The sequence below is a fragment of the Theobroma cacao genome, chromosome 6, assembly GCF_053813885.1.
Source record: "Theobroma cacao isolate CCN51 chromosome 6, ASM5381388v1, whole genome shotgun sequence".
In the NCBI taxonomy this organism is placed as follows: domain Eukaryota; kingdom Viridiplantae; phylum Streptophyta; class Magnoliopsida; order Malvales; family Malvaceae; genus Theobroma; species Theobroma cacao.
In genome coordinates, this window is record NC_142644.1 from 30,659,968 (window position 1) to 30,679,030 (window position 19,063).

General features: G+C 34.2%; 2 protein-coding genes and 1 pseudogene across 5 annotated transcripts; all 3 read right to left on the minus strand.

Annotated features, from left to right (window-relative positions):
* Window positions 1–1,942: 1,942 nt before the first annotated feature.
* Window positions 1,943–8,088, minus strand: LOC18597073 (cysteine-rich receptor-like protein kinase 6). Of its 2 annotated transcripts, none has more exons than XM_088807793.1 (9): window positions 7,950–8,088; window positions 6,996–7,801; window positions 4,666–4,713; window positions 3,969–4,088; window positions 3,679–3,887; window positions 3,327–3,537; window positions 2,956–3,193; window positions 2,521–2,671; window positions 1,943–2,445 (listed from the first exon to the last, which is right to left on the minus strand). In XM_088807793.1, exons 2-9 carry the CDS (start codon window positions 7,786–7,788, stop codon window positions 2,137–2,139), a joined length of 2,079 nt encoding a protein of 692 aa, XP_088663919.1. In that variant the 5' UTR covers window positions 7,789–7,801; window positions 7,950–8,088; the 3' UTR covers window positions 1,943–2,136. The 2 variants fall into 2 exon arrangements, with proteins under 2 accessions (XP_088663919.1, XP_088663920.1); XM_088807794.1 differs by having other exon boundaries at window positions 2,286–2,445; window positions 2,541–2,671.
* Window positions 8,089–10,217: 2,129 nt separating this feature from the next.
* Window positions 10,218–13,075, minus strand: LOC148762294 (cysteine-rich receptor-like protein kinase 19; annotated as a pseudogene). The gene is made up of 7 exons (XR_016026975.1): window positions 12,283–13,075; window positions 12,056–12,172; window positions 11,746–11,951; window positions 11,409–11,627; window positions 11,071–11,308; window positions 10,731–10,881; window positions 10,218–10,639 (listed from the first exon to the last, which is right to left on the minus strand). The product of XR_016026975.1 is annotated as a cysteine-rich receptor-like protein kinase 19 (transcript).
* Window positions 13,076–13,806: 731 nt separating this feature from the next.
* Window positions 13,807–17,246, minus strand: LOC18597074 (cysteine-rich receptor-like protein kinase 15). 2 transcript variants are annotated; one of them, XM_088807331.1, is made up of 8 exons: window positions 16,585–17,246; window positions 16,420–16,515; window positions 15,812–15,928; window positions 15,315–15,505; window positions 14,988–15,198; window positions 14,657–14,894; window positions 14,415–14,565; window positions 13,807–14,322 (listed from the first exon to the last, which is right to left on the minus strand). In XM_088807331.1, the coding sequence occupies exons 1-8, from the start codon at window positions 17,156–17,158 to the stop codon at window positions 14,017–14,019; spliced, it is 1,884 nt and encodes a 627-aa protein (XP_088663457.1). In that variant the 5' UTR covers window positions 17,159–17,246; the 3' UTR covers window positions 13,807–14,016. The 2 variants fall into 2 exon arrangements, with proteins under 2 accessions (XP_088663457.1, XP_088663456.1); XM_088807330.1 differs by having other exon boundaries at window positions 16,420–17,246.
* Between the last annotated feature and the right edge of the window lie 1,817 nt (window positions 17,247–19,063).

The following is a 19,063-nucleotide window of genomic DNA, read 5'->3' on the forward strand; positions in this document are numbered from 1 at the left end:
CGTTTCATTTTTTAGGTGTTTGGATTGTATATTAAGTAGTTCAATACCTGTCGGTCAACAGATTAGGCTGATTTTTGACTAATTAATATTAACTACCACCAAGAATTACCCAGCTCTCACGAATAATCTGACCATATTGTAAGTTGCACACCAGCTTGTGCTTATCCAAAGCAACCAAACAAACAAGAAAAGAACTTGAAATCTTCTACATTTGACTAGCAATTTGGTAGATTTTCTATTTTGATTTCAAAAAAAATATATTATTGATTTTGACACTGCATTATAATCCAGAAGGAAATAAGCAAAATTTTCTTTGTTCTTTTCTTTTTCATACAGAAGGAAATAAACTTGAAGTTTCATATGTAGCTTTTACTCGCTGTTTGCTTTGAAGATTCTTTCTCCTTTTGTTGAGTGGAATGGAGATGGTGCTTCTAAGAGTGATTTTTGCCAAGTTCAATGGCTAGACAATAAAATAGCATCTTTCAAATATATATATATATATATATGGCTTTTACTCTTCTACCACTTCCGTATCAATCAACTACTCTTTTCTTTATTACTTTTTCATTCTGAATCTTCTTTTGATCTTTACAAGGAAGAAATTTATGATTACCCTAAATTAAATTTTCATAAAAAAAGGGGCAGGTTAACGCCATTCAATTAACGCAAAAGACTTTGAATTTTATAAAAATAAGCAATTAAAATAACAAGAGGTTAATTTATAGTAGTATTAATTAGTCTTAATTAAAATAATTGCACATGCCACTTTCTTTGTCACTAGCAGTGGAGAGAGAAAATAGAGGCTTTCGTTCAGTGGACTGACCCTACATTCAGATGCAACAATGGACCATGTCGACGGATCTTTGAGAGTAGGTGCTGGATTTATTATAAGAAGACCGAATGGTGATTTTCTTTGTGCTGCTGGAAGGAAAATACAGTTTTGTGCAAGTGTGGAGGAAGCTGAGTTGAGGGCTTTGGTTTGGGCGTTGAGTTTTTGTGTTAAAAAACAAATTACGATTGCTGATATTTATCTGGACAGCCAAGTAGTTACGGGATGGATTAAAAAGCAACAATTTTCTGGAGCTTTGGGACATCTTATTGAGGATTGTGCAATTTTAATGGAAAGAATAAATTGTCAAGCCATTGATTTCTGCCCAAGAGAGTCAAACAGGACAGCACATTCAAAGTCTCTTACATCATGTTAGTAACATGATGAGGTTAATCAAATTCACTTTTCAAACAGAAAAAATCTTAATTATAAAAAAGGAGCAGGTTAAGGCCATTGAATTAACGCAGAAGACTTTGAATTTTATAAACATAAGCAAATAAAATAACAAGAGGTTAATGTATAGCGGTATTAATTATGCTTACTTGTAAGAAAAGCGAGCGAGAATATCGTCACTTTTTAACAAGTCAGAGTGGTAGAAGGCAGGGGGATTAGCCTTGTTACCTCCACTGAAGGCTTAAAACTTTTAGACGCTAACCAAGAAAAAACAGGGGAAGCTAATAAATCGTTCGTGTTCTAATGTAAAGCGGTAATATCCAATGCAGCTTTCTCATTATGGTACCTTTTAAATCACAGACCCACGCTGACCTTTAGGAAACCCCGTTCTCCAAGCTTTCTTCCTGTTTCAAAGTTGGTGCTCCTTAGATTGCTCTGTGCGACTGTGCCTCTGTTTGAAAGTTTGTGGTCCTTACAGGCTATGTTAATTTAATCTCATTGGAGTCTTAGGCATCTAAATATATGCTTGATAGAATTTACCTAGTGCCCTTTGGGCAAAAGGTGGAGGCTAGAGAAAGCCCATGATCCAGGTCCATTCTTATTTCTTTAGTTGGCAACTCTCCTTACACAAATTTGTTGAGCTGATGAAATTTTTGCAAAATTCATGACATTGGATTCAGATTTTTTTTTCCCGGAAAGCTCACTTTCTTATAGAGCATAGTGGACTCCTCGGTCTCAACAATCTGTTCTGATCCCCCATCTACGAAGATAAAACGAAATAACATCTCCCATTGTTTTGTTGAAAAAGTGTAGTAATTTTATGGATGTACATTCAAACCCAAAAAAAAAAAAAACTGTGAATTTAAAAAAAAAAAAAAAAAGAGGAAATAAAGGAAGATGCACCCACTATTTAATCACCGAGGCGACAAATTTGAAATTGTAACCTCATTAACAGAACAGATTCTATCATTTGAAGTGGGTTCAGTTGGTTTTGCAACAACACGTCCAATAGAAAATGCAGGTTCTGTTGGTCGAGGAATTGGTATGATCTCGCTCCCCAACATGACAACCACAGATGACATGCTCGGTCTGTCTGCCGGGTCTTCTTGCACGCATAATAGCCCAATATGGATGCATTTAAGCACCTCAGCGGCAACACATGACTGCACCAAGTGCTGATCTATTAGCTCCATTCCTTTACCTTTAGACCATAGTTTCCATGCCTACAATTGTTACTTAAAATTAGCATGGCGGAGATTTATCTAATCTTTGAAGAGAAAGAAAGGATAAAAACGTACAAAAGTCAAGAGGCTTTCACCACACTCTAATAGATGAAAACCATTATTCCTTTTCCCACTTATGATCTCCAGCAAAAGAACTCCAAAACTGAAAACATCAGATTTGATAGAAAAAAGTCCTTCCATAGCATATTCGGGTGCCATGTATCCACTGTTTCAGTTCAAAAGAAGCAATGAAGAAAAGATAAACGATAGAGTTAGATGATCCATAGAAAATTTTAGAAACAGAGAATCAATATTAGATATGAACATCCAACATTGTGCTACTATGAATCAATATTAATCAGATGCCTCAATGATGAATTGTTTGTGGCTTGGTTGTAATCAAGAGGGATGATATGTCAAAAAAGAATAATAAAAAAATGTCAAACTACAAAAGGTATATAACCCCATAAGCTTAATAGGGAATCAGTTGAGAAGAATATGTAGACTTACTATGTTCCAACTACTCTATTTGTATTTGCTTGGTTTTGATCTCCACCAAAAATTCTTGCCATACCAAAGTCTGAAATTTTGGGATTCATCTTATGATCAAGTAAAACATTACTTGCTTTAAGATCTCTGTGGATAATTCTAAGTCGAGAGTCCTCATGTAGATACATGATACCTCGAGCGATTCCTTTAATAATGTTGAATCGTTTTTGCCAAGACAGTTTCACAGCCATGCTTGAATCTAATAACAGGCCAAAAATAAAAATAGGGAGGAGGGGGGCGGGGAAGCAAAAGCCAATGACCAGTTAAGTTTTTCACCCTTCATTTACAAAGCAGTATTGTTAGGTAAAAAGTTCAAGGTTGAAGGATCAAACCAAACAGGAAAACATCAAGGCTTCTGTTGGGCATGAATTCATATACCAGCAACTTTTCGTTTTTCTCTAAGCAACATCCTAAGAGCCTTACGAGATTTCTATGCTGTAATCTGGCAATTAACATGACTTCATTCTTGAACTCAAGCAGCCCTTGACCGGAAGTTCTTGAGAGCCTTTTAACTGCAATTTCTTTACCATCTGCTAGTGTACCCTAGAAAAATTGATTAAGTTATGTAAAATATCCCATGTCAACTGCAAAATGCCTCAGGACTTTGAAATATTAACATACTTTGTTCACTCGTATCAGTCCCTAATCATGCATTAACTCATAAAAATTCCTAACTATAATTACCTTGTACACAGGGCCAAATCCACCTTCCCCGAGCTTATTTTCATCACAGAAGTGATTTGTCGCAGCATGTAACATATCCAATTGAATCGAAGGAAACTCTTGAGATCTCGACACATTTTCTCCACTAAAATTTTCGCTGGAGTGCTCATTGGGAATACTTCCCCGTACCAAGTCCAGTAATTGAACTTCTTGACTATTTTCTTTATCCTCTGTAATAAAACCAAAATGTGATTAACATGACAATATAACACAAATTTATAACGCTAAGCCAAGATTAATCCCGTGCATACCCTGAATGTTTCTCCTTCTCCAGATGAAGAAACCGCAGGCAGAAAATAATGCTAGCCCAAGAGTCGCTGATAAACTTGCACCAAGCGGAATCCAAGTTGATTTCTTTTGTGTTTTTTCTTCTGATTAAGGGAACATATTCTTAAATCAGCTCATTGTTATTCTCATCAATATAGGGACTGGGCTTTTGCTAGTAGGCGAAAATGCTCTTTGCACAGACAAATATATGCATCCACCCCACCATCAATCATATGCACCCCCATAAGAGTCTTGATTACAAGACCATAGCGATATTGAATGTGCGCTTCTGGTATGCGAATTGCGAAGTGCTTGGGGATTATATATAATGTTTTTCTTTTCATTAATTACAAAACAAACACAACTGACGATCCTACATTTTCAATAATTAGTTCACAACCACGAAACATCAGTTGCAGCGTTATTAAAAAACATTGATTTATAAAGTAAAAATTATAAAATAGAAAACCAAACACATCATTTTATCTCTAAAATTGTGTCATTTATAAAGTAAATGAAAATATAAAATGAAAGAAGTATTAATTATAATTAAGTATAATATAATTTATATAAATGTCATAATAAATTTTTATATTCTGTAATATGTACGTATTAAGTAGAATTCCTGACCCCGAATTGAAAAATAAAAACGTAAAAACTAAAAATAGTTTGATACTCTACCTTTTGTAGACCGATCACCCGGGGGTGATTGTAGAGGCGAAACAGCAGCTGTAACATAAAAAGGGAGAAGCATGACTCAAACCGTAAGTTACAGCAAAGAACCCGGCATCCCCTCTCCCAAATGCAGCAACCATTAATTATTAAAGCTTAAAGCTTGATTATTCATTATAGTTAGTCAACAGTTATCTACAAATATGAAAAGTTATAATTATTTTTACATAATTAAAAATAAAAACAATATTATAATTTAATTTAACTAAAAAATAATAACAATATATTTTTATTCAACATTCATCGACTTAAAAAAATTATAAAAACAATATTATAATTTAATTTAACTAAATAATAATTACATTTTCAATTATGATTGAATGACTACATGCGAAAGAAAGTTGTTCTATTTTTTTTTCAAATATGTTTTCTTCACATAATTTACTTCTTTTAGTTTATGGTGTGTTTGTTTTTTCTTTGATGCTGTCACAATATAGAGGATAGGGGCATCCTTTCATCTTTGATAATTTTTTCTATCTCAGTTTGCTCTACTTATTTTTTGTTTCATGATGTGGGGTCCTTTTTGACAAGAGTCATCTTGTTTTAGTCTATTTAACCGACAGCGTCACTGCTCTTCTTGAGTAGCAGTTATTACTTTTTGTAATTCTTTTCATTATCAATGAAATCTTTGATTGGTTGAGCAAAAAAAAAAAAAGTCTAAGTCTACTCCCATTAAAGCTTTAGTCCTAGTTACCATTAGTTTTTCGATTTAAACATTGTACTTTTGTTTTTCATTTTTCAATTTCAAAATGTAAGATTGTGCCCCATATTGCATAAACTTTATAAACATTAATTATTATCATTATAATATAATTGGTTATATATTTTTCCCATTTAAAAAAAAGTTTACTTTTTCTCTTCTCTAAAATTAAAAAGATATATTTACATAAAAGTTTTGGAGTTTTAATATGTTAGTATTCTTCTACAGATAATTTAGTCATTCAAACATAATTTTGATAAATAAAGTAAACACTTGAACATTAAAAGATAAAATGGCAAGATAAACAAAAAAAAAGGCAAGATTTAAGTAAACTTTCTTAATTAAGTAAAATTTGGTAAAGTTCTTATGAAAGTTAAAATTGAGTATTAAAACAGATATATCAAAATTAAAACAACTTTCTTTTTTATTTTTTAAGTTGATAAATATTGAATAAAAAATATTTTTATTATTTAATTAAATTAGATTATGATATTTTTTATTTTTTTAATTATTTGAGAATAATTTTGACTTTTCATATTTATAAAATAACTGTTGATTAATGGTAATGAATGGTCAAAAGGACTAACAATGTAATTTGAAGCAAGATGAGCCGAAGTGTACCATTGAAGGGGTTTTGTATTTTACCCGGAAAGGAGTAATAAATACAAAAATGATTAATTTTCTCATGCTTAGAAAATAATTATTTCTTCCATTTCAAATTAAATAAAAAATTTTTATGTCACTTTAAAGGTAAATTTTGTAAAATAAAGAAGAAACTACTTCATTCTTAAAACTTTGAGCAATTTAAGAGGTGGAGATTCATTAAAAAATGTCACAATTAGCACATGGGACCCTATGGTATTTTTTTTAATTAAAACCCTATAGATATTTTTTTTCTTGATTAGTAGCTTGTGGATAACATTTATTCCCATGAGGAGTTAGGTTATTAATTTTTCAATACAATTACATAATAATACTTTAAAATGTGAACAAATGAGCTAACTTTGATTGAAGGCATTTTGATAATTTTACTGTCAAGATTAACACCTAAACTCTTGTGAGAATAGAGATTGTCACAAGATATTAATTGAGAAAAAAATATATCCACGAGATGCTAATTAAGAAAAAAAAATCACAAAATGTTACATGAAAAAGTTGAAATAACAAGAAATGTAAATAAAATTTATCCCAATTTTCATATTATGTAATTTGTCCTTATTAACTAGAATCCTAACCTAGAAATGGAATACCTTGATATATACTCCACTTTTTGTTGACCAATCATCTGTTAAACATTAGTTATAGTTTCATTGGAACACTAATTTCAGGTAGGACCTTTTAACTTTTGTGTGACCTTAAAGAGTAAAATTTGTGAAGTAAAAATCAAAATACTTGATTTCATCTCTAAAACTTTATGTTATTTGAAAAGTGGACATACAATTATAAAGATAATAAGAGTATTAATTATAACTAGGCATAATAAATGTCACAATAAAATTTTTATATTCTATAATATGTGCTTATTAACTAGAAATCCTGATCCGAATTGAAAATACGTAAAATTACTTTGATACTCTACCTTCTGTTGACTGATTATCCGAGGGTGATTGCGGAGGCGGAATAGCAGGTGCTGCATCAGAAAAGGGGTAAGACTCAAACCTTAAGTTACAGCTGGGTAGGAGAACCCGGCAACCGTTCTTCCCAGTGCAGCAACCTCGAATCTTTCTCGTTGCCCCTTCTAGACAATCATTGCAGTCTTGCTTAGACAAATCAGGTGTGCACTGCACAAGAGCGTACAACATTTGATAAGCACCGTGCGATGAGTTATCTGCTGCATACTTGAGAAGAGTACCCCCTGCTGCTGCTCTACTACGCAGATTATCCACCAACATTACCACTTCTTGAATGTACGCATCACGATCACCAATCACATCATTTAAATCGTATATACAAGCTTCAGGAGAAAGTTCCAATCTTTCAGAGATGTCTCTGCTTGAGTAGCGTAACATGCAAAACTCAGACCATCCAATGGCCTCTTTGTAGCGAGGACAACGCTCCTTCATCTCAGAAATAGTGTCATTGAGACAACTAGTGCAAACATTTAGCTTAACATCTCCCCTACAAAGTGCAATGGCGTTGACTTCGCCAAATTTACTGTGAAAAAACCCAGAATTCAATTTTGTAGTAGAGGAGATTTCGTTGAAGAGGCTACTGAGGTCGCGTTCGTAGGCACTATTAGCTGTGTAATTTCCTGTATTATTTGCGCATCTAGACTCGAAGTAAGGATCAATGGCAATGGTAAGAGTAACAAGGGATGTGAGCCCTGGAAAGAAGAATATCAGAAACAGTTTTCTTGAAGATTCCGTTGCCATTTTGTCTCGTGACCTGCAGTACAAAAAGAACATATAGTAGTATCTCGTCTGAATTCACCTACCATCCAGTCAGTTGTTGAATAATTTTTTTAAAGATGAGTTAAATGAAATAATACATTAATTTAAGAGCATTTAAAAGGAAAAAAACTAAACAAACAAACCTTTTATTTTGAAAGCAAGAGTGAGGGCATGCATGAAAAACAAATTACAGAGAAAATTTCAGGGATCTTGAGATTCTACCCAATATATGCCATCATCCTTCATCAGATTTAGCATAAATTTTTTCAGATATCTTTAAAAAATCAACCAATGAACATTGATATTTAATTTTTGACCTGAATGTGGTTGTATTTCGGTGACCGGTCCTACCATTGACTGACAAACTAAAGAAAGGATAAGGCAGTCTCTTTCCAGGAACCCACACTAGTCACTCAAATCTCCGTCAATATTATCACTAACATTTTAAGCAGATTAATGTGTAAATGTTCTATTTCTTCTGATGCTCTGGTTAGGTTGATGCCAACAATAGTCTTAATCCAAAAGACTTGAGACTATGGATGAAATACTAGCACCGATGTTAATAGCACTGCCTTTCAAAGAAAAAAATATAATCACTAACACTCGGAGAAAAAGATATTTGGATTTTTTATTGCTTATTTTTTTTTCTGTATTTGGTAACTGAATATTTTTGGGCCAGCGAAATTTTCCACGCTCCGGAGATTCTAGTTATGAAAGCAATCAATAATCTTAAGCTTAATGTAAAGTGCTGGAAATTTCTAAGATGATTTACTTCAATTGCATGGCATGATGCCAATAGTTGAATATTCTATCTAATTATCTATACCAATAAATTTATGGGGACGTAGTTGATGTCTTCATACCCAAAAGGAAATCAAAAAGGGGAAGGTGCTTTGGGCTTGTGAAGTACAGGCACATGGAGGATGCTAGGAGGGCGGTATGAAAGCTTAATGGTGTGTGGTTACTCAACGACAAAATAAGTGTGAATACTGCGAGACACGACCCCAAGGAACTCCTTTTAGAAAAGAAAGATTGATGGGGATAAGTGGGGAATATAAAGGAGTAGACCTGGAATTTGGAAAGGTAGAGGAGTTAATCGTGACTAAAGAAATGCCACAGCCATTTAAAAAAACAAAAAGGAACTTGAGTGGTCATGGGGAAATAGGTCAGACGTCATCCCCTTAGGTCCATGCTGGTGTGCGAACCATCATTAGTCACGATATTTGGATTTATTTAATCAAAAGCTAAAATGCTATAACAAATCTTGAACTAAAGTGGTAAAGGACTCCTCTTGACATAAAGAGATTAGCTTTGATGAAAAAGAAACCCTCTACACCTACAAAAGAGAAGCGACTGCTCAAAAAGCTAATGGCAGCACTAGACAAGAAGATGAAGCCCCTGTACAAAAAACTTCCGACAAGCAAAAGATTTTGTTATATAAAAGGCAAACAAAAGATAGTGGTTCTTGGGTTTTTTATATTAGTATAGAAAAGCTAAAATCTATACTAATAAATAAAATGCAAACAAAATATAACAAAAATTAAAATATATACATTATACTTTATCTTCTAAATTAATGATTCTAGTTATAATTTTTTTTGGTCAAGGATTTTGTTAATAAGAAATTTAAGAATAACTATTAATTATACAAGTATTTTGTCAATATATATTAAAAATTATCAGATTAATTAATTATATATGTTTAATGTATATGATAATGTTTTCTTAAAATAACACCTTAGTAAGTGCAATTAATTTTTAATCAAATGATATAAGATAAAAGTTCAAATGTTACGAATATATACTAAGAATGTGCCACCCACATAAATTAGAGAGGATGATGACGAGCAAGCTCCTCTTATAATTGGAGTTTAACTCATAAAACTTTTTTTGTTTTAAGATTTTTGTGAATAATTCAAAGGCAAGAATCCTCATGCATGTAGATGCATAATACCCTGAGCAATGAGCAATTCTATAGGACTTGACCAAATTCACTTAGCTGGGCCTTTCCATGGAAGAGAAGGATAAAAAATAGCGTACACATAAAAAAAAATAAATTTAAATTTTTTTGAATAATTCAAAAAAAATAAATAAAAAGAATAAGTATTATGCAAAAAAAAATTTACATCAATATAAAAAATAAAAAATAAAGATTTATTTAAATTTTTTTGAATAATTCAAAAAAAATTTTGAGTATTATGCAATTAAGATATTTGATTGGCTCAAAGCATGTAAAAGAATAAGTACAAAAAAAAGTACAAAAATACCATTTCAGTGATGTTCAATACTTCTCTCAATGTAACTAGCGTACACATAAATAGGCCGTTGACCCGAGACAAGTAAATAGCGTACACATAAAAATCAATGCAATCCCGCACTTAGATTTAAACCACATAAATAAAACTCATAGCTTAGCCAATTTTATCAGATATTATTTTACTTGTTTTAAATTTTCAGAATAGTCAGAAATCTAAAAATCCAAAGAAAATATGTAATTTCTGTCAAAGCAAGGCATCCTTGGACTTCCAACGGTCAATCATCTAGGTTCAATATTTGAAATCGTTAAACCATTGACAGAGCAACTTTGGGCCTGCGTCTGATGATGCTCACCCAATCTTCGCACAGAGAAGGCAGGTTGTTGCGGTTGGCTTAATGTCACAGTTTCACCTTTCAACATTACCACAGCAGATGGCATGGAAGGCCTGTTGAATGCATCTTCTTCGACACACAAAAGTCCGATGTGGATGAATCTTAAGAATTCATCTGGGCATCCATCGGTTAATAATGGGTCCATCAATTCCAATGCATTCCCTTCATTCCATAGATGCCATGCCTGCATCAATATCCAATGTTGTTACAAACTTTTTTTGCAGTGCTAATACATTGAAGAGAAATGCAAGTAATTTAGCTAGAAAAATAGTTACATATGCTACTAGGCTTGGGACGCGTTTTGATTGATGAAAGCCTGCATTCCTTCTGCCAGTAATTATCTCAAGCAAGAGTACCCCAAAGCTGAAAACGTCAGACTTAATCGAATATAATCCCTCCATGGCATACTCTGGAGCCATATATCCACTACGGCACAAACACAGCTAGATTTAGAAACAGTATCAATAAGCTTGGAAAAATAAGTATTGAGCAGATATGGCTATGTGATTTGGCAGAGTGGTATGCTCTTCACTGGAATCCATGGCATGGTAAAGCATTTATCTTGACAATCTTGCTGACTTAAGGAAATGAATTGAAATTAGAAGAGCCGCTTACTATGTTCCGACTATTCTAGCTGTATTAGCTTCGCTATCTGCCCCTGCAAAGATTCTTGCCATTCCAAAATCTGAGATTTTTGGGTTCATGTCACAATCCAGTAACACATTACTAGCTTTTATGTCCCTATGGATGATCCTAAGTCGTGAATACTCGTGTAGATAAAGAATTCCCCTTGCAATTCCATTAATAATGTTAAGACGTCTGCTCCAATTGAGTTGTGCACGTTTCTTTGAATCTGATGCAAAAACAAGTTTTAGGCAAACACTCTGAGATGTTAATTAGATTCAAGGGATCAAAACAAAGAGCTGAAAGCAAATGTGGAGTTAAGAACAGACCAAAGAGGACCACATCAAGGCTGCTGTTGGGCATAAATTCATAAACAAGCAACTTTTCCTGCTGATCCACACAGAAACCCAGAAACCCAGAAACCGGACAAGGTTTTTGTGCTGAAGTTTCAAAATCAGTAGGACTTCATTTGTGAACTCCAGAGTGCCCTGCTCAGAGAAGCTTGAAAGCCTCTTGACAGCTACTTCCTTTCCATCAGGCAGTACACCCTAAAGTGAACAAACTTGTTTTCATTTAAATTTCAGAAGAGGCACATTGCAAGGTTTAATTTTTGATTAAGATGTCAATAATGAAATTTGTTAAGTATTTGATAGAAATTTCTCTTACCTTGTAAACAGGTCCAAAACCACCTTGTCCCAGCAGCTTTGAATCAGAGAAGTTATCAGTAGCTGAGTTTATGGTTGCCAAATCAAAATAAGAGTCATGAGCCCTTAGCTCATCTAAACCTTCAAAGTACTGGTTCTGCAAATCTGTGTTCTCAGGGTCGCCAATATTGTGTATTTGCATTTGATTCCTCAGAATTTTTTCCTTCCCTGGGATATGAAAATAAAGAGTAAAAGTTTGCATCTAAAAGCTTCGGAAGAGGAGAAAAGGAATGCTTGGATTTGAGAGGATAACTTTTGATTGCGATGCTTACCTTTTCCAGTTCCTTTCTTCCTTGCAACACAATATATGGTGGAAGCCAGTAGCAGTATCACTAAAACCGCTGATCCAATTGTAAGAACTACAATCATCCATGTTTTCCTTCCACCGCCTGAATTTGAGGGAGCAAATACTAGTATAACTTTCAGAGGATTTTACTTATTTATTTATTTATGAAGAGATTCATGTAACCAATTCTTAAATTGAAATAAATTTGCTTACCTCCTTCCTTTTTTGTGGAAACAGAGGAGTCTTCGGCGCCTTCATAAAAGGCATATAACTCATACCTAAGATAGCAGCTGCGGCTAAGAAGACGCGCCCCACGGGAAGCATAGCACTCAGAAGAAACATCTTTAATGGCAGCCTCAAGGCATTTGCTACAGTTATCTGGGGATAAGTCTCGGGTGCACTGCACCATAGCATACAAGGTGTCATCTCCTGTATATGGTTCTCCTCCAGCAGCATACATATTTGCTGAAGAATTGAAAGCTGCCCTTTTGGTAAGATCTCGCAGCTTGTTCTCTACAATAGATTGGAAGTGTACAGGATCAGAGATGTTAATAACATTATCTTGGAAAAAATTGTCTGCTACATTCAATCGGCCAAAAAAATTAATATCTGAGTAGCGCAATTGGCAATATTCCTCCCATACGACTGCTTCCGTTCTGTTTCGACAAAGATTCACGATAGCCTGCGATGCAGCGGAGATGCAGGCTTGGCAGGTGTCATATGGAACATAGTCGAGGCACATGTACTGACCATAAACTCTATCCGTGCCATTCCCATAAGAGGTGTTGTTGTATTTGGAGATAGAAGCCTGTGAGTGTAGTAAAGAAAGGAGATTGTTGAGATTATTTTGAAATGAACTATTCAACAAATTATTGCTAGTGTTGTTTGAACAATGTGCGTAGGGAGGATCAGCAAGAGCAAGATCATGAAGACCAAATAGAAAAGAACAAAGCAAAAGCAAAAGCAAACGAATGGTTTTTGTAGAACTAGAATGACCCATATCTTGTCTCACCAGTTTCTGCAACACCGCAATATTGGCTCAACTGCAGCTTAACCTTCAGGTGTATACCTTAAATATTGCTATGAGATAGAAATCCTGACAAGCAGTTTCTGGTGAGCAAGAACTGTCAAGTGAAAGTCAAATCAAGTGCACCCGTAGATGAATTTCTTTAATAATATACTGGGAAACTATGAGGAAATGCAATAAATTGACAAGAATGTGGAAAAAAAAACCAATGGACACACTTAAACAATGACTGCGACATTTTGGGGTACAAGTGAAGCCAACACGCAGTTGATTATTTGCTAATAAGCAAATGGAAAATTCAAGAGAAAAAGAAGGTAGAATCACTAAATCATGCTACAAGTTAAGGCAGATAAATTGAATGCTGGTCAAGTTTGCTACACTTTGTGTTAGTTCCTGGAAGGTGCTTTCCGCCCTTTCACCACTTTAAGCCCGACGATGTACTGGATACCTTGACCTGACCAGAACCCTCTATCAGCCTGCTGCCCATTTACCGGTTTCAAGTAGTACTGCTACTATTAATTATGTCTTGCATACATGTGAGACAAAATTTACTGAAACTCAGATAATAAATGTCATGCATTAATGTGTTGAAAGATGTAATCGTTAATCTTCTTTAATTAAGGCATTTTCTCGTAATTAAGGTGATTTGATAGTTTTTTTTTACCTTATTTAGCTGGAAGCAAACAATTGTAGGTCTCATAGATTATCCAAAAAGAAACAGAAAATTATCCCAGTGCATGTAAACAGTTTGGCATAATAACATTTTACGTTCGTGCCCCATTAACAGATCAATCTCATCGATATTCTTGTTACATTTGAACAAAGGGAATAGAGATTTTGAACATTGAACTTCCGTCTTATCAATGAAATCAGTCGACAGCTGTTAGATTAACTTTCATTTGTTACTGGGGTCAATACATTCAACGGGCTGAGATATCAGATATTGTCATCTGATTTACTGATGGATCTCTCGTTGAAGACTGATCAACTGCAACCACTCTGCCAACGGAAAATGCAGGTCTCCTTGGTTCAGGAAGAGCAATTGTATGCGTATCACTTCCTAACACAACCACAATATCAGATATGGTGGGTCTGTCTGCTGGATCTTCCTGCACGCATAAAAGCCCGACATGAATGCACCTATTGATTTCTGGTGTTGAGCATGAATCCAGCAAACAAGGGTCTACTATTTCCAGTTCTTTCCCTTCTTTCCATAGTCGCCAGGCCTGCCAATGAATTCACACAAATAATTTTTAGACACAATACAGTATTGAACTGATGGAGGGATACTTTAATTTTGACAAACAGGTAAACTCACATATGCAAGAAGTGTTTGGGCATGTTCCGTTAGGTAAAAGCCACTGTTTTTTTTCCCGCACAGAATCTCTAGTATTATCACGCCGAAGCTAAAAACGTCTGATTTCACAGAGAATAATCCCTCCATTGCATATTCTGGAGCCATGTATCCACTGTTTCATGTATAAATACCAGCCATTTTTTTCTCTTTCAGTATTTATCAAGTAAGGGTCAAGAATAAAGATTTAAGAAATGCAAACTCACTATGTTCCCACAACTCTTTTTGTGTTAGCTGAATTCTGATTTTCACAAAAAATTCTTGCCATGCCGAAATCTGATATCTTGGCAACCATGTCTTGGTCCAGCAATACATTGCTGGGTTTTAGATCTCTATGAATGATTTTAAGTCGGGAGTCCTCGTGAAGATAAAGAAGTCCCCTAGCAATTCCACTTATAATTTCACTGCATGTCTTCCAATCAAGTTGTGGACGTTTCTCCGGATCTTAAAAAAATATATATATTGAAGATAATTTGATAAACCAAAAGATTCACATGAGACGTTCTAGTCCACTGTGGAAGAATAAAGGGTACATACCAAAGATGAAGAAATCAAGGCTTTTGTTTGGCATAAACTCGTATATGAGCAGCTTTTCCTCACCTTCAATTCCACAACCCAATAGCCTGACAAGGTTTTTATGTTGAAGTTTTGAAATTAGTATGACTTCATTCTTCAACTCTTCCAAACCTTGCCATGACCTCCTCGACAGCCTTTTAACTGCCACTTCCTTCCCATCTGCTAGCACACCCTTGAACAGTTGAATTTAATTTATAAATTCAGACACGAGACATCAATCCAGGCACATAAACAAAACTTAAGTCATAATAAACTCTGCAGAAAAAGGAGGTCATAACTCTTGGATACCTTGTAAACTGTGCCGAAGCCACCTTGTCCAAGCCTGTTGGAATCAGAGAAATCATCTGTAGCTTCCCTTATAGTGGGTAAATCAAGGAAGGGAAATTCTTGAGATGTTACCAACTCGCCTTCTTGTGTAATGGTTACTCCTCTTGGGCTTGCCAATTCATATAACAATGCTTTCTGGCTTATTTCCTCATCTGCAAAAGAAATAAAGTCTTCTTTCATATCTCATTCTTTTTTTCATTTTACTGAAAATAATATTTTTTGCTCCATCAAAAGGTCAAGTTTTATTAGCATCATGTAAAATGATACAGGACCTTGGCATAGCCAAGAAAAGATCATTCAAGTGATAATAGGGCAGAACCCAAAAAGGTTCTGCTATCCAACCGTATAGTGACAACAAACACCTGCTGTAACAAAACATACCTAAAAACATCCATAATTAAGATAAGATAATATATATTATCAAGATAAGATGGTTGGCCATTTCTGCAGCATTTTACCTTTTTGTGTCCTTTTCTTCCACCGGCAATAGACAACACTAGTACCAATCAGAAGCGCAAGAACCAATGCTGTTGCACATATTACTGCCACAAGGATCCCACTGCTCCATTTATCCCCTGTTTTCAGTGCAAACAATTTGGTCAAAATCCAATTTTAGCACTCAGTTTGGAATGATTGAAAAGCAATGATTGAAGCATTCTTTTAGGTCGAAAATTTGAATATTGTTGTAAAACGTGGTACTGACTTTTCATTATTTTCTTTTTCATTTTTCCATTGTCTGATTGAAGTGATTAATTTTTGAGTTTGTGAGCTGTATGCCAACAAGTAGAAAGCACAGAGGAGCTATTCAAGAATGGACACAGAAAATAAAAGGGTGTTGTAGAAGGGTTCTTGTGATAGGGAAAGAGAAAGTGCTGCAAATAAGTAAAAAGATGAGCTGAAGGTGGTGGAGAGGAAAATTGAAATAGTCCTGAAACACCAAGTGTTGTAACAGATGGAAGTGGAAGAGAATAAGATAAAAGAAAACCTGGTCCTATCCAACTTAAATGTAATTAATCAAAGATTCAATGTTTCAAAGAAGAAAGAAAAATGATTTTCATGTTTGTACCTGCAGATCTCGGGTATATTAATGGAGAATTTGAGGCATTATAAAAGTGGTACATTTGAAACCTCACGTTACAGTTCCTGCTCAGAACAGTTCCACCTGTACGAGAATAGCAGCAGGCTTTAAGATCTCCAAGGGCTGAATCTAAACAAGTTTGACAATTACTACCAGAAATGTCCCTACTGCACTGAACGAGACCATATATTGTTTCCTTCTTATTAAACTTTATTTCTCCAAATCCAAACATGATCTTGGAAAGGGATGCTGCCTCCGTCGAGATGTTGTTCATTAAAAACGTCAACACATCATTGAAATGATCAGGATGTGATATATTTGTCTCCTGCTTGTTTGATTCAGGATACTTTCCGGTATAAACCATCAAGGAACTGTTCTGGAATGAGTACTGAACCTGACAGAGATCGTACCAGACAATTGATTCTTCAGTTTTGCACAGGTTCATTATATCTTGGCTAGCATTCTCTATGCAACTTCGACATAACGAAGTGTTGACATCTCCTCTGCAAAGTGCTCGACCGTAGACTTGATCAGCACCATCTCCAATAGAGGTGCTGTAGAAGCCGGTATCTGAAGTATTGGAAGGTAATGCCTCAAGAACCCGCTCAAGGTTGTTTTCAAATGTGCTGTTACTTGTGTAGTTTGTGTTGTCTGAGCAAAAAGGGAAGAGAAGATTTGGGGAGACTTCGTTAAAGAGCATGAACAGCCTCAAGATCAGCAAAAGCATAGCTGAAAGTGCATAATTGCCCACTTTTCTTTTTCTTTTTCTTTGGAGTATGTTTTGCACTACTACTTTTTAGCTTAAGAACTGCAAATATGGAAGTGGACTTAATTAGAAAGGTCATTAACTGTTTCTTCGGGGCATTTCCTCTTCTAAAACGACTTGTGGTCACAAATTTTAGGTATGGTTAAACTCATGAACATCACAAGGAAACTTCCCCTGTGAAGCTGGAAATTCACGAAGACTTCAGTATTTTTGGCAAACTCTGACTCGAACTCACAATTACCCCTATAATTTTTGTTAAACGTCATTCGTAAAGATTGACTCAGAGGTCAGTGATAATAAAATGCTTAATGGAATGGTAGGAATTAATCGTTTCATTATAAGACTTTTCAAGCATGTCCGAGGGAGTTAATAACTATTCCCTCTAATTTCAATTAAAATAGTCTATTTTTTTAAATATCGAGAAAACATATAATCAATAAAATGATTGTAATACTCGATCTCATATCATATATAAACGTATTGTCAATATTTAAGTTCATCGTTATTAATAGTTTGAATTTAAATTTTTTGAGTCACCACATCCAATGGTTACGATGATAATAACAAGTAACTGGTTATTTTCCAAGCAACTGCGTTAGTTTACAAGAGAAGGAAAGCTTATCAATTGCCTGAACGGAAGAATAAAATGACAGGGCGACTTTGACACTAAGGCATGGATAAAGAGAGATTCCATGTCATTGTATGGCTATGAACGGGGCTTAAACGTAGTTACTGGTTCTATGGTTTTCTTGAGTAAGCCCCGAATTCGACATAAATAATAGTCAAACTGAATTAGTATACGCAAAATACAAATTACTAATGGATAAGCGTCAGGGACTTTTGATATAGACAGGAATTGACCAAACACACTATGTCCTCACTGCTTTGATATTATTCTACTCAACCAAATCTTCCATTAGCCAATACCCTTTTTGCATTCAACTTTGATCTTGAATTTCCCAAGGTTACCATCACTATGATTATGAATGCTTTGCCTTGAGCTTGGACAGCAGAAGAAGAGGCTACTTTGCCAGGTTTAAGTCATGTAAAAACAATTTCAAGCATGAGTATGACGCCGGGGACCATTGATATTCATATTGATAGGTTACGTGTAAAGCAAGGATACTAACAAAAATATAGTATTTACTACTTGCACCATGGTCATTGCTTAGGCAATCAATTGTTGCCTTGGTTTCTGATGTAGAAACTAGGCCAGTGACTGCCACTGGCATTGAATATTCCTTTAGGTATATTATAAACATGGCATAACAACTAAAAAAATTCTTATATTATTTAAAAAAATTCAAATAAACCTTTATACTTTTATTACATTATTCAATCAAAGTTTTGGATTATTACTTGCATATTATACTTTTTTGTAAATTAATCTAAATTTGACTTTGTTTAATTCATTTTTTTATTGATCTTAATTTCTTTGAAATTTGTTATTTCCGCCTTTAAAACTAATCAATTTAGAACTATGAATGTTAACAAAGAAGGTACATGTTATTTTGTAAATATCCTTTCCTGACTTTATTATTTTATAGGCTACACATATCTTATAAATACTCTATTAAATTTTGAAATTGTCATCCAAACCCACACTCAAATATCCCAAAACACTATTTGTTAAATATTTGAATTTGTTAAATACTTTATTAAAATAAATTTAAAATCTATTTCTATATATTACTTAGGAAAATTAAATAAATTAATTAAAGTTAGTTCATACAAAAAAATGGATGAAAGTTCAAAATCATATTTCGAATAATTAATGAATTTTAGTAAGTATTACATTAATTATAAAAAATTTAAACAAAACATAGTTTATATAAATTAAATTTTAATATTAAAAATTATTATTTA

Bases quoted from the DNA above. Each gene is read 5' to 3' on its own strand.
- LOC18597074 (XM_088807330.1), bottom strand. From the start codon at position 17,158: ATGCTTTTGCTGATCTTGAGGCTGTTCATGCTCTTTAACGAAGTCTCC. The intron at 15,506-15,811 runs GTAAAATGCTGC...TTTCTTTTGCAG, and splicing joins GAAGAAAAGGACACAAAAAG to ATGAGGAAATAAGCCAGAAA. The intron at 14,566-14,656 runs GTGAGTTTGCAT...TACATGAAACAG, and splicing joins AAAAGAGTTGTGGGAACATA to TGGATACATGGCTCCAGAAT.
- LOC18597073 (XM_088807793.1), bottom strand. From the start codon at position 7,788: ATGGCAACGGAATCTTCAAGAAAACTGTTTCTGATATTCTTCTTTCCA. The intron at 4,714-6,995 runs GTAGAGTATCAA...TTTATGTTACAG, and splicing joins GGATAATCAGTCAACAGAAG to CTGCTGTTTCGCCTCTACAA. The intron at 2,446-2,520 runs GTACGTTTTTAT...TAACAATTGTAG, and splicing joins GTGAAAGCCTCTTGACTTTT to GCATGGAAACTATGGTCTAA.